Source organism: Macaca nemestrina, chromosome 11 (assembly GCF_043159975.1).
Source record: "Macaca nemestrina isolate mMacNem1 chromosome 11, mMacNem.hap1, whole genome shotgun sequence".
Lineage (NCBI taxonomy): Eukaryota > Metazoa > Chordata > Mammalia > Primates > Cercopithecidae > Macaca > Macaca nemestrina.
This window is the reverse complement of record NC_092135.1, coordinates 67,973,001-67,988,223: the sequence shown is the minus strand read 5'-3', so window position 1 is coordinate 67,988,223 and position 15,223 is coordinate 67,973,001. Positions and strand designations below refer to the sequence as shown.

The window sequence follows — 15,223 nt, the reverse complement described above, 5'->3', positions numbered from 1 at the left end:
AAGAAGGCTTCAGTCGATCAAACTTCTCAGAGCTAAAGGAGGAACTACATAACCAGCGCAAAGAAACTAAAAACCTTGAAAAAAGAATGGATAAATGGATAACTAGAATAATCAATGCAGAGAAGACCATAAAAGAACTGATAGAGATGAAAACCATGACACGAGAACTACGTGACAAATGCACAAGCTTCAGTAACCAACTTGATCAACTGGAAGAAACAGTATCAGCGACTGAAGATCAAATGAATGAAATGAAGCAAGAAGAGAAGTGTAGAGAAAAAAGAGTAAAAAGAAATGAACAAAGCCTCCAAGAAATATGGGATTATGTGAAAAGACCAAATCTACGTCTGATTGGTGTGCCTGAAAGTGACGGGGAAAATGGAACCAAGTTGGAAAACACTCTGCAGGATATCATCCAGGAGAACTTCCCCAACCTAGTAAAGCAGGCCAACATTCAAATTCAGGAAATACAGAGAACGCCACAAAGATACTACTCGAGAAGAGCAACTCCAAGACACATAATTGCCAGATTCACCAAAGTTGAAATGAAGGAAAAAATGTTAAGGGCAGCCAGAGAGAAAGGTCGGGTTACACACAAAGGGAAGCCCATCAGACTAACAGCAGATCTCTCGGCAGAAACTCTCTAAGACAGAAGACAGTGGGGGCCAATATTCAACATTCTTAAAGAAAAGAATTTTCAACCCAGAATTTCATATCCAGGCAAACTAAGTTTCATAAGTGAAGGATAAATAAAATCCTTTACAGATAAGCAAATGCTTAGAGATTTTGTCATCACCAGGCCTGCCCTACAAGAGATCCTGAAGGAAGCACTAAACATGGAAAGGAACAACCGGTACCAGTCATTGCAAAAACATGTCAAAATGTAAAGTCCGTCAATGCTAGGAAGAAACTGCATCAACTAGTGAGCAACATAACCAGCTAATATCACAATGACAGGATCAAGTTTACACATAACAATATTAACCTTAAATGTAAATGGACTAAATGGTCCAATTAAAAGACACAGACTGGCAAACTGGATAAAGAGTCAAGACCCATCAGTTTGCTGTATTCAGGAGACCCATCTCACATGCAGAGATACACACAGGCTCAAAATAAAGGGATGGAGGAAGATCTACAAAGCAAATGGAAAACAAAAAAAGGCAGGGATTGCAATCCTAGTCTCTGATAAAACAGACTTTAAACCATCAAAGATCAAAAGAGACAAAGAAGGCCATTACATAATGGTAAAGGGATCAATTCATCTGGAACAGCTAACTATCCTCAATATATATGCACCCAATACAGGAGCACTCAGATTCATAAAGCAAGTCCTTAGACACTTACAAAGAGACTTAGACAACCATACAATAATAATGGGAGATTTTAAGACCCCACTGTCAACATTAGACAGAACAACGAGACAGAAAGTTAACAAGGATATCCAGGAATTGAACTCAACTCTGCACCAAGCGGAGCTAATAGACATCTACAGAACTCTCCACCCCAAATCAACAGAATATACATTCTTCTCATCACCACGTCACACTTATTACAAAATCGACCACATAGTTGGAAGTAAAGCACTCCTCAGCAAATGTAAAAGAACAGAAATTATAATAAACTGTCTCTCAGACCACAATGCAATCAAACTAGAACTCAAGACTAAGAAACTCAGTCAAAACCACTCAACTACATGGAAACTGAACAACGTGCTCCTGAATGACTACTGGGTACACAACGAAATGAAGGAAGCAATAAAGATGTTCTTTGAAACCAATGAGAACAAAGATACATCATACCAGAATCTCTGGGACACATTTAAAGCAGTGTGTAGAGGGAAATTTATAGCACTAAATGCCCACAAGAGAAAGCAGGAAAGATCTAAAATCGACACCCTAACATCACAATTAAAAGAACTAGAGAAGCAAGAGCAAACACATTCAAATGCTAGCAGAAGGCAAGAAATAACGAAGATCAGAGCAGAACTGAAGGAGATAGAGACACAAAAAACCTTCCAAAAAAATCAATGAATCCAGGAGCTGGTTTTTTGAAAAGATCAACAAAATTGATAGACCGCTAGCAAGATTAATAAAGAAGAAAAGAGAGAAGAATCAAATAGATGCAATAAAAAATGAAAAAGGGGATATCACCACCAACCCCACAGAAATACAAACTACTATCAGAGAATATTATAAACACCTCTACGCAAATAAACTAGAAAACCTAGAAGAAATGGATAATTTCCTGGACACTTACACTCTCCCAAGACTAAACCAGGAAGAAGTTGAATCCCTGAACAGACCAAGAGCAGGCTCTGAAATTGAGGCAATAATTAATAGCCTACTAACCAAAAAAAGTCCAGGACCAGACAGATTCACAGCCGAATTCTACCAGAGGGACAAGGAGGAGTTGGTACCATTCCTTCTGAAACTATTCCAATCAATAGAAAAAGAGGGAATCCTCCCTAACTCATTTTATGAGGCCAACATCATCCTGATACCAAAGCCTGACAGAGATACAACAAAAAAAGAGAATTTTAGACTAATATCCCTGATGAATATCGATGCAAAAATCCTGAGTAAAATACTGGAAAACCGAATCCAGCAGCACATCAAAAAGGTTATCCACCATGATCAAGTGGGCTTCATCCCTGGGGTGCAAGGCTGGTTCAACATACGCAAATCAATAAACGTAATCCAGCATATAAACAGAACCAAAGACACAAACCACATGATTATCTCAATAGATGCAGAAAAGGCCTTTGACAACATTCAACAGCCCTTCATGCTAAAAACTCTCAATAAATTCGGTATTGTGATAGAACTTATCTCAAAATAGTAAGAGCTATTTATGGCAAACCCACAGCCAATATCATACTGAATGGGCAAAAACTGGAAGCATTCCCTTTGAAAACTGGCACAAGACAGGGATGCCCTCTCTCACCACTCCTATTCAACATAGTGTTGGAAGTTCTGGCTAGGGCAATCAGGCAAGAGAAAGAAATCAAGGGTATTCAGTTAGGAAAAGAAGAAGTCAAATTATCCCTGTTTGCAGATGACATGATTGTATATTTAGAAAACCCCATCTTCTCAGTCCAAAATCTCCTTAAGCTGATAAGCAACTTCAGCAAAGTCTCAAGATACAAAATCAATGTGCAAAAATCACAAGCATTCTTATACACCAGTAACAGACAAACAGAGAGCCAAATCATGAATGAACTCCCATTCACAATAGCTTCAAAGAGAATAAAATACCTAGGAATCCAACTTACGGATGTAAAGGACCTCTTCAAGGAGAACTACAAACCACTGCTCAGTGAAATAAAAGAGGACACAAACAAATGGAAGAACATACCATGCTCATGGATAGGAAGAATCAATATTGTGAAAATGGCCATACTGCCCAAGGTAATTTATAGATTCAATGCCATCCCCATTAAGCTACCAATGACTTTCTTCACAGAGTTGGAAAAAACTGCTTTAAAGTTCATATGGAACCAAAAAAGACCCCGCATTGCCAAGACAATCCTAAGCCAAAAGGACAAAGCTGGAGGCATCACGCTACCTGACTTCAAACTATACTACAAGGCTACAGTAACCAAAACAGCATGGTACTGGTACCAAAACAGAGATATAGACCAATGGAATAGAACAGTGCCCTCAGAAATAATACCTCACATCTATAGCCATCTGATTTTTGACAAACCTGACAAAAGCAAGATATGGAGAAAGGATTCCCTATTTAATAAATGGTGCTGGGAAAATTGGCTGGCCCTAAGTAGAAAGCTGAAACTGGATCCTTTCCTTACTCCTTATACGAAAATTATTCCCAGTATGTCCTTTCCTAACTGGTCTTTCTGTTCCCATCTGTCTATTCTTCACAATCTGTCTTATACTAGAATGAGGTTTTATCCTGAAACAAAATTTGAGTCATATCATATTTTTGTCTAACATCTTTCAATGGTCCAAATTCATTCATGTGAAATTCAAGATCCATTACAACTATATTTTAATCTCTTTCTTCACCATGTCACATTGTTCCTTTTTATGCACTATATTGAATGTATTTCTTTCTTGGTCTAAGCACATGTGGTATTCCACTACAGGCATCACTGTACACTCAAACACCAGACCAACTTTCAATGCCCAGCTCAAGAGCTTCTGCCTCCACATACTTTCCAACTTATGGGCAAAAAATACTCTCATAAAAACTAATAACAAAATAAGCCATAAGGTAAGAAGAACAGAGAGAACCAAAGCCTTTAAATGTGAAAAAAGTACAGGTGGTAAAAGAAGTTGATTTTGTTCGGTTACACTTCTCCATGCTTGAGGATGCTCATATGCCAGAAAGAAACACACTTTTTTAAAATATAAAATTTTAAAACTATGAAAGAAAATATCTAATGAATGGTTATTCTAAGAATTTGTTCAACATCTTATAACTCTAAAAAGAATGTTTTGGTGACAAATGTGCAGCATTTATCTTGAAGCACTTGATAAAAACCAAAGAATTCTAACTATTTAATGTAATGATGAATTACTTAAGAAAGAGGGAGCACAAAACTGCTTAATTCTAAAATACTTCAGGATTCAAAGGCCGTAAATATGATAAATGTTTAATTTCCACATCAAATTCCCTAGAACTTAATGGCAGATAAGTCAGGATCACATTTCTATAAGCACAGTTTGGGTTTACTTACCTTCTGGTTTCCTACCCTGTCATTTTCTTGCCCACTCATATCAATCCACAGTTTTATGAAATAGATTAAACCAGTGATAATTCATTCACCCATTTTAATACAACTGGTTACAAACTGAATACTGCTATAAATGCCGTCATATCTTCAAACAACCAGTTTTCCGACCAACATAACTTTTAAAAGAATATTAAAAGCAGATGATGTTAGGGATACAAATGTCAATAACACTGAATCCTATGATCCTATTCATCAGGTACTGGGAATGTATCATCATTGATCTAATCCAAAGCTGCTCAAATATCCAACATTAGTAATATTATCATAAAAATGGGTGGATGTTAACAAATACAACAAAAATAGTAAATATCCTAAATATTTATTCCTTTAATCTAGACTAACATATAGTCATATGAGTTACATATGTACTACACTACATATCAGTATATTTAAAACAAAATAGCTTACTATAAAAACAAGGCTTGGCTGATGCAGTGGCTCACACCTGTAATTCTAGCACTTTGGAAGGCCAAGGCAGGTGGATCACCTGAGGTCAGGAGTCTTGAGATCAGCCTGGCCAACATGGTGAAAACCCTGTCTCTACTACAAATACAAAAATTAGCTGGGCATGGTTGTGTGTGCCTGTAATCCCAGCTACTAGGGGGGCTGAGGGAGGAGGATTGCATGAACCTGGGAGGCGGAGGTTGCAGTAAACCGAGATTGTGCCACTGCACTCCAGCCTGGGTAACAGAGAGAGACTCCGTCTAAAATAAAACAAAAAAGCTCCCTCCTACCTATCCCAAATTATCTACCTGGCAGCTAGGTAAATCTTCCCCAAAAAGATGGTGCTGAAGAAGGCTGGTGATTCTGAGAAAAGGTAAGCAGAAGTCCTGTAAGTACTTTTCCATGGATTCAGGAGACCAAGCAATAGGGTTAACCTAAAGTTAAAAAAGAAAATTAGAACAAGTCAGTCTACAATAAATAAGAGTTTTCAAAAATTACTTTCATAATGGCAAGAAAATGTAAATTTTTTACTAAATAACCACTACATCTGATTTTAGCAAAAGCATACCATTGCACACTCCTGAGTTCCTTCTTCATGGTATAACTTTCCTTTAGATAGTTCACTTATCACAAAGCTCAGTAACACTTCATAAGACTTTTCTGCATCACATGTACTCTGAAAAAATTAAAATATAAGTTACACTGGTCATTGAAAATTATAAGAAATTTACATTGGAAGTAATTTTTAATGAGTAGAGTAAAACTGTGATCATATTATTTTTCAAGCATATGAGCTTCTTCAAAATTTGGGTAAAACTGTACACCTCTGGATTCACAATGAAACTGGGTAGGTGGTCAAAGCTATTCCAATACTTCTTTAAAAGATAGCTTATAAATTACATAATTATATGTAAATAAACATATGTAAGTCATGTTTTTTGACCCAGTAACTCCCACCCCTGGGAATTCTTTCCTGGGATATAATCCAAAAGAAAAAAAAATAGCTGTATGTACAAGACATCTATTACAGCACTATTACAGCAAGAAACTAGAAATGACCAACAAGAGTGAGGGAGTTACCTAAAAAATGGAATACTAACTTAAAAAACATTTTCTAAGCAGTGAATGTGGCAAATTTAAGCTGTACAAAAAATACTTACGATGTGAAAAGAGTCAAATTTTAAAAAAATATAGTCATTATAGTGGTATAATATATGCATATAATATATGCATACAATAGAAAAAATATAGACCACAACTTTTTTCTTTTACAATTTCCCTCAAATGTCTTTGAGGATTTATTAAAATAATACACCATAAAAATACGACAATATATTTATTACAGAATATGCAGATAGTGACATTAAGTAACAGTCTACAAGTTGATCTTAGTGATTACTTCCATTTTTGTAAGAAAGAAAAAATAATGGCTTTTTATGAATTCAAATTTATTTCAATAAAATCTTTATACTTAAAGAAATTCACCTCTTTTTATATTCACTAAAATAGAAAGTGTAACATGCAAAGTACCATAATATGTAAATTGGGATAAAGTCAGAACTGCTATGATGTCCTTTATTCTACTTAGTAACTATACTTTTAAAATCCTAAAATATAGGAAGGGACAAACACCACAGAATGTAAGTTTAACCTTAACTTTTAAGGCACTGATAGTTTGGATCAGAGAATTTATTATTGGATGATATTTGGTCTTTCTGTAGTTCCTCATTGTTTCCTTCATGTTACTATGCTCTTTCCAACTAGACTGTAAATTCCAAAATATCAGGAATTATGCTTTTTATTTTCCATGTATCCCTCTGCATAACAAAAAGCTGAGCAAGAAATACTTGCTAATTAACTGATGAAATTTATTTTGGTAATATTGAAGTTTTGGAATACTGGACATTGGAACTCGCTTGGGTGTGCCTCTTCTGGTAATCAGTTCTTTGCATTATCTTTAAATTACTCCTGTGCTTTCCGCCATATTCACTCAGTCATGTAGTATTATGTCCTGATTCTAAACTATAACAATGACTCTGACTCTGCAATGATTCTCTTTGTATCATGTGACTCGCCCCATCCTTATCTAATTAACAGTATGATTATTTGTTAAATATAATGACCTATAGATTACATATCCAAGAATCAATATCCCACTAAATATCAAAACAGCAATGTATCATGTTTTTAAAATTAAGTAAACTATCTCTTAAACAGACAGAGTTCACCTAAACTCAAAACACTACCATAGACTTGTAGAAAACTCAAAATACTACCATAGATTTGCTATTTATTAATGTGGCATAGTTAAGTTTCTCTAAATGTACAATTCAGCCTAAAAGCTTCCTAAATTCAACATACCTTTTTGAGTAAAATATTCAAAGTGTACAACAGAATAGTATTTCTGTTCAGATCAGCTAAGTAAGTTACTGAGTGGTAACTGACTTTTAAGTCATTATTAACAAATACATTTTGAGTGCTTGTTTTACACACAGCAAGTTTTATATCATATCAGAAAGTTAAATATAATGTAATGTTCACCGCTTTGTATTGAGAATTCTTCACAATACAAAGTATTAAGAAAACATATTTTACACAGGCAATCTCTGAATAAAAGAAAAAGTAGGCTCATGAAGCTTAAGAAAGATAATTTCTGAGAACATGGATGAAAGACCTAAAATAGAGATAAGAAGAATCCTAAGGGGGAGGCGGCAAAATTATGTGGGTTAAATTTTAAAAAGGATCAAGGGTCAAGAGATGCAAGAGAGTCTGTGTTGGATAGAATACTTTGTCTAAATTATAGTACTTCTTAAAGTTTTTTATTTCAATATATTTTGGAAGCTATGATACCACACCCCAAACAAAACAAAAAATACAAACAAAACAATAAAACCTATCCAAGGATCCCAGACTAAGACATTCTAGTAGGCTGGGCATAGTGGCTCATGCCTGTAATCCCAGCAGTTTGGGAGGCCAAGGTGGGAGGACTGCTTGAGGCCTGGAGTTCAAGACCAGCCTGGCCAACACAGCCAGACTTCCTCTCCACAAAAAATGGGAAAGTTAGCCATGTGTGGTGGTGTGCGCCTGTAGTCCTAGCTACTTCAGAGGCTGAAGTGGGAGGATCAATCGAGCCCAGGAGTTTGAGGTTGCAGTGAGCTGTGATCATGCCACTGCACTCCAACCAGGGTGATAGAGTGAGACCCTGTCAAAAATAAAAAAAGAAAACAAAGATAAGAAAGGAAAAGGAAAAGGAAGGAAGGAAAGAAAAAGAAAAAAGAAAAGAAATTCTAGTATAAATACTCTTAGCAGAAATTCCATTGACAAAAAAGTATGATTTACACTAACTGTAATGATGACTTTTTCAGAACTAAATCTCATTATCAAATTAACACCCCTTCAAAAAATATATAGTACCTATATTTTTACTACCATAGGCCAGATTAGATCTGGCAAAAACATGTTTTCATTACAATTATTATGCCAAACACATGCAATTAAAGAGATGAAGTGAATCAGTGAAATTCAATGAAGAAAGGGAGGAAAAGGTTGGGAGAAGACATAAAGAAGGAAGTGAAAAAAATAAGAGGAATCAATGATGCAGAAATCCAAGTAGTTACAGAGGTCACGATGGTATATTTTGTCACTCATAAATATGGTTGTCTCCCAGTTTCCATGATGGATGGGTTCCAGGAACCCCCCCATTGGAAACCAAAAGCCACAGATCCTCAATTACCCAACATAAAATAGTGTACTACAGTATAGTTATTGGTATTACAGGCATTTACAATCTGCTATGTGTCTAAATGTTTATGTCTGTTATACAAAAATCTAATAACATGTAGTAAACCAACCTATAGATTATCATAATTTTTAATTTTCTTTCACTAAAGAAAATTACATATTTATATAGCTATAAACTAATATACTAATATATATTTATATGGCTATAAGCCAATATGCTTCTAATTAATGTTCTGATAAGAATCTGTCTCATATAAAGTATTTTATTAAATGTTTTTAAAAAATAACTAAATTATTAGGTTCAGGAAAAAACTGTACTGAACAGTTACCTAAATTACATCAATTGTAAATAGAGGTAGACCCAAATTATATCAGCAAATTTCTTAAATGTGTAATTTTTATGATTAGACAGCTTACTAAGGAAACATATTTAAATAATGACACAGCACAGACACCTAATATACCTGATTTGAATACTATCTAAGCACTAACAATCCAAATATCAGATTACATTGCAGTCAGAAAAATTAAAAGAATATTTAGGAAAAATAGGCCAGGCAAGGTGGCTTACGCCTGTAATCCCAGCGCTTTGGGAGGCCAAGGCAGGTAGATCACCTTGAGTCCAGGAATTCAAGACCAGCCTGGGCAACATGGTGAAACCCCAGCTCTACTAAAAATACAAAAAATGAGCCGTGCGTGGTGGCACAAGCCTGTAGTCCCAACTACTCATCGGGGCTGAGGTGGGAGGATCCCTTGGGCACAGGAGGTTGAGGCTGCAGTGAGCCCTGATCATACCATTGCACTACAGCCAGGGTGACAGTGAGACCCTGTCTCAAAAAAAAAAAAAAAATTAGGAAAAACTAAAGATAATTACAAAAAGAAAAACTGCCTAAAAATTAACCAGCAAGAAGGGGAAAAAATATTTCAAGAAAGATAGAAATTCATTTTGAGAATTTAGAATAACAGAATTGAAACAGAAGTGCCCTTATAAATCATATGGTCTGGTTATTGTTGGGGGGCGCAGCAAGATGGCCGAATAGGAACAGCTCCAGTCTCCAACTCCCAGCGCGAGCGACACAGAAGACCGGTTATTTCTGCATTTTCAACTGAACTACTGGGTTCATCTCACTGGGGAGTGCCGGACGATCGGTGCTGGTCAGCTGCTGCAGCCGGACCAGCAAGAGCTGAAGCAGGGTGAGGCATTGCCTCACCTGGGAAGCGCAAGGGGGAAGGGAATCCCTTTTCCTAGCCAGGGGAACTGAGACACACAACACCTGGAAAATCGGGTAACTCCCACCCCAATACTGCGCTTTAAGCAAACAGGCACACCAGGAGATCATATCCCACACCTGGCCGGGAGGGTCCCACACCCACGGAGCCTCCCTCATTGCTAGCACAGCAGTCTGTCATCTACCGGCAAGGCAGCAGCGAGGCTGGGGGAGGGGCGCCCACCATTGCTGAGGCTTAAGTAGGTAAACAAAGCTGCTGGGAAGCTCGAACTGGGTGGAGCTCACAGCAGCTCAAGGAAACCTGCCTGTCTCTGTAGACTCCACCTCTGGGGACAGGGCAATAACAAACGCAGCCGAAACCTCTGCAGACGCAAACGACTCTGTCTGACAGCTTTGAAGAGAGCAGTGGATCTCCCAACACGGAGGTTGAGATCTGAGAAGGGACAGACTCCCTGCTCAAGTGGGTCCCTGACCCCTGAGTAGCCTAACTAGGAGACATCCCCCACTAGGGGCAGTCTGACACCCCACACCTCACAGGGTGGAGTACACCCCTGAGAGGAAGCTTCCAAAGCAAGAATCAGACAGGCACACTCGCTGTTCAGCAATATTCTATCTTCTGCAGCCTCTGCTGCTGATACCCAGGCAAACAGGGTCTGGAGTGGACCTCAAGCAATCTCCAACAGACCTACAGCTGAGGGTCCTGACTGTTAGAAGGAAAACTATCAAACAGGAAGGACACCTACACCAAAACGCCATCAGTACATCACCATCATCAAAGACCAGAGGCAGATAAAACCACAAAGATGGGGAAAAAGCAGGGCAGAAAAGCTGGAAATTCAAAAAATAAGAGCGCATCTCCCCCGCCAAAGGAGCGCAGCTCATCGCCAGCAACGGATCAAAGCTGGACGGAGAATGACTTTGACGAGATGAGAGAAGAAGGCTTCAGTCCATCAAATTTCTCAGAGCTAAAGGAGGAATTACGTACCCAGCGCAAAGAAACTAAAAATCTTGAAAAAAAAGTGGAAGAATTGATGGCTAGAGTAATTAATGCAGAGAAGGTCATAAACGAAATGAAAGAGATGAAAACCATGACACGAGAAATACGTGACAAATGCACAAGCTTCAGTAACCGACTTGATCAACTGGAAGAAAGAGTATCTGTGATTGAGGATCAAATGAATGAAATGAAGGGAGAAGAGAAACCAAAAGAAAAAAAAAGAAAAAGAAATGAACAAAGCCTGCAAGAAGTATGGGATTATGTAAAAAGACCAAATCTACGTCTGATTGGGGTGCCTGAAAGTGAGGGGGAAAATGGAACCAAGTTGGAAAACACTCTTCAGGATATCATCCAGGAGAACTTCCCCAACCTAGTAGGGCAGGCCAACATTCAAATCCAGGAAATACAGAGAACGCCACAAAGATACTCCTCGAGAAGAGCAACTCCAAGACACATAATTGCCAGATTCACCAAAGTTGAAATGAAGGAAAAAATCTTAAGGGCAGCCAGAGAGAAAGGTCGGCTTACCCACAAAGGGAAGCCCATCAGACTAACAGCAGATCTCTCGGCAGAAACTCTCCAAGCCAGAAGAGAGTGGGGGCCAATATTCAACATTCTTAAAGAAAAGAATTTTCAACCCAGAATTTCATATCCAGCCAAACTAAGTTTCATAAGTGAAGGAGAAATAAAATCCTTTACAGATAAGCAAATGCTTAGAGATTTTGTCACCACTAGGCCTGCCTTACAAGAGACCCTGAAGGAAGCACTAAACATGGAAAGGAACAACCGGTACCAGCCATTGCAAAAACATGCCAAAATGTAAAGACCATCGAGGCTAGGAAGAAACTGCATCAACGAACGAGCAAAATAACCAGTTAATATCATATGGCAGGATCAAGTTCACACATAACAATCTTAACCTTAAATGTAAATGGACTAAATGCTCCAATTAAAAGACACAGACTGGCAAACTGGATAAAGAGTCAAGACCCATCAGTCTGCTGTATTCAGGAGACCCATCTCACACGCAGAGACATACATAGGCTCAAAATAAAGGGATGGAGGAAGATTTACCAAGCAAATGGAGAACAAAAAAAAGCGGGGGTTGCAATACTAGTCTCTGATAAAACAGACTTTAAACCATCAAAGATCAAAAGAGACAAAGAAGGCCATTATATAATGGTAAAGGGATCAATTCAACAGGAAGAGCTAACTATCCTAAATATATATGCACCGAATACAGGAGCACCCAGATTCATAAAGCAAGTCCTTAGAGACTTACAAAGAGACTTAGACTCCCATACAATAATAATGGGAGACTTCAACACTCCACTGTCAACATTAGACAGATCAACGAGACAGAAAGTTAACAAGGATATCCAGGAATTGAACTCATCTCTGCAGCAAGCAGACCTAATAGACATCTATAGAACTCTCCACCCCAAATCAACAGAATATACATTCTTCTCACCACCACATCGTACTTACTCCAAAATCGACCACGTAATTGGAAGTAAAGCACTCCTCAGCAAATGTACAAGAACAGAAATTATAACAAACTGTCTCTCAGACCACAGTGCAATCAAACTAGAACTCAGGACTAAGAAACTCAATCAAAACCGCTCAACTACATGGAAACTGAACAACCTGCTCCTGAATGACTACTGGGTACATAACGAAATGAAGGCAGAAATAAAGATGTTCTTTGAAACCAATGAGAACAAAGATACAACATACCAGAATCTCTGGGACACATTTAAAGCAGTGTGTAGAGGGAAATTTATAGCACTAAATGCCCACAAGAGAAAGCAGGAAAGATCTAAAATCGACACCCTAACATCACAATTAAAAGAACTAGAGAAGCAAGAGCAAACACATTCGAAAGCTAGCAGAAGGCAAGAAATAACTAAGATCAGAGCAGAACTGAAGGAGATAGAGACACAAAAAACTCTCCAAAAAATCAATGAATCCAGGAGTTGGTTTTTTGAAAAGATCAACAAAATTGACAGACCACTAGCAAGACTAATAAAGAAGAAAAGAGAGAAGAATCAAATCGACGCAATTAAAAATGATAAAGGGGATATCACCACCGACCCCACAGAAATACAAACTACCATCAGAGAATACTATAAACACCTCTACGCAAATAAACTGGAAATCTAGAAGAAATGGATAATTTCCTGGACACTTACACTCTTCCAAGACTAAACCAGGAAGAAGTTGAATCCCTGAATAGACCAATAGCAGGCTCTGAAATTGAGGCAATAATTAATAGCCTACCAACCAAAAAAAGTCCAGGACCAGATGGATTCACAGCTGAATTCTACCAGAGGTACAAGGAGGAGTTGGTACCATTCCTTCTGAAACTATTCCAATCAATAGAAAAAGAGGGAATCCTCCCTAACTCATTTTATGAGGCCAACATCATCCTGATACCAAAGCCTGGCAGAGACACAACAAAAAAAGAGAATTTTAGACCAATATCCCTGATGAACCTCGATGCAAAAATCCTCAATAAAATACTGGCAAACCGGATTCAGCAACACATCAAAAAGCTTATCCACCATGATCAAGTGGGCTTCATCCCTGGGATGCAAGGCTGGTTCAACATTCGCAAATCAATAAACATAATCCAGCATATAAACAGAACCAAAGACAAGAACCACATGATTATCTCAATAGATGCAGAAAAGGCCTTTGACAACATTCAACAGCCCTTCATGCTAAAAACGCTCAATAAATTTGGTATTGATGGAACGTACCTCAAAATCATAAGAGCTATTTATGACAAACCCACAGCCAATATCATACTGAATGGGCAAAAACTGGAAAAATTCCCTTTGAAAACTGGCACAAGACAGGGATGCCCTCTCTCACCACTCCTATTCAACATAGTGTTGGAAGTTCTGGCTAGGGCAATTAGGCAAGAGAAAGAAATCAAGGGTATTCAGTTAGGAAAAGAAGAAGTCAAATTGTCCCTGTTTGCAGATGACATGATTGTATATTTAGAAAACCCCATCGTCTCAGCCCAAAATCTCCTTAAGCTGATAAGCAACTTCAGCAAAGTCTCAGGATACAAAATTAATGTGCAAAAATCACAAGCATTCTTATACACCAGTAACAGACAAACAGAGAGCCAAATCAGGAATGAACTTCCATTCACAATTGCTTCAAAGAGAATAAAATACCTAGGAATCCAACTTACAAGGGATGTAAAGGACCTCTTCAAGGAGAACTACAAACCACTGCTCAGTGAAATAAAAGAGGACACAAACAAATGGAAGAACATACCATGCTCATGGATAGGAAGAATCAATATCGTGAAAATGGCCATACTGCCCAAGGTAATTTATAGATTCAATGCCATCCCCATCAAGCTACCAATGAGTTTCTTCACAGAATTGGAAAAAACTGCTTTAAAGTTCATATGGAACCAAAAAAGAGCCCGCATCTCCAAGACAATCCTAAGTCAAAAGAACAAAGCTGGAGGCATCACGCTACCTGACTTCAAACTATACTACAAGGCTACAGTAACCAAAACAGCATGGTACTGGTACCAAAACAGAGATATAGACCAATGGAACAGAACAGAGTCCTCAGAAATAATACCACACATATACAGCCATCTGATCTTTGACAAACCTGAGAGAAACAAGAAATGGGGAAAGGATTCCCTATTTAATAAATGGTGCTGGGAAAATTGGTTAGCCATAAGTAGAAAGCTGAAACTGGATCCTTTCCTTACTCCTTATACGAAAATTAATTCAAGATGGATTAGAGACTTCAATGTTAGACCTAATACCATAAAAATCCTAGAGGAAAACCTAGGTAGTACCATTCAGGACACAGGCATGGGCAAAGACTTCATGTCTAAAACACCAAAAGCAATGGCAGCAAAAGTCAAAATTGACAAATGGGATCTCATTAAACTAAAGAGCTTCTGCACAGCAAAAGAAACTACCATCAGAGTGAACAGGCAACCTACAGAATGGGAGAAAATTTTTGCAATCTACTCATCTGACAAAGGGCTAATATCCAGAACCTACAAAGAAC

General features: G+C 37.9%; 1 protein-coding gene across 6 annotated transcripts in view; it reads right to left on the bottom strand.

The window, feature by feature from the left end:
* Window positions 1-15,223, bottom strand: part of LOC105483267 (ubiquitin protein ligase E3 component n-recognin 3) — a 264,963-nt gene that overhangs the window by 21,858 nt on the left and 227,882 nt on the right. For all 6 annotated transcript variants that reach the window (XM_011744038.3, XM_011744040.3, XM_011744041.3 and 3 more), the window contains 2 exons: window positions 5,772-5,879; window positions 5,512-5,637 (listed from right to left, as the gene is read on the bottom strand). In XM_011744038.3, the coding sequence (XP_011742340.2) occupies window positions 5,512-5,637; window positions 5,772-5,879 (234 nt within the window). The remainder of the gene's footprint in view (window positions 1-5,511; window positions 5,638-5,771; window positions 5,880-15,223) is intronic.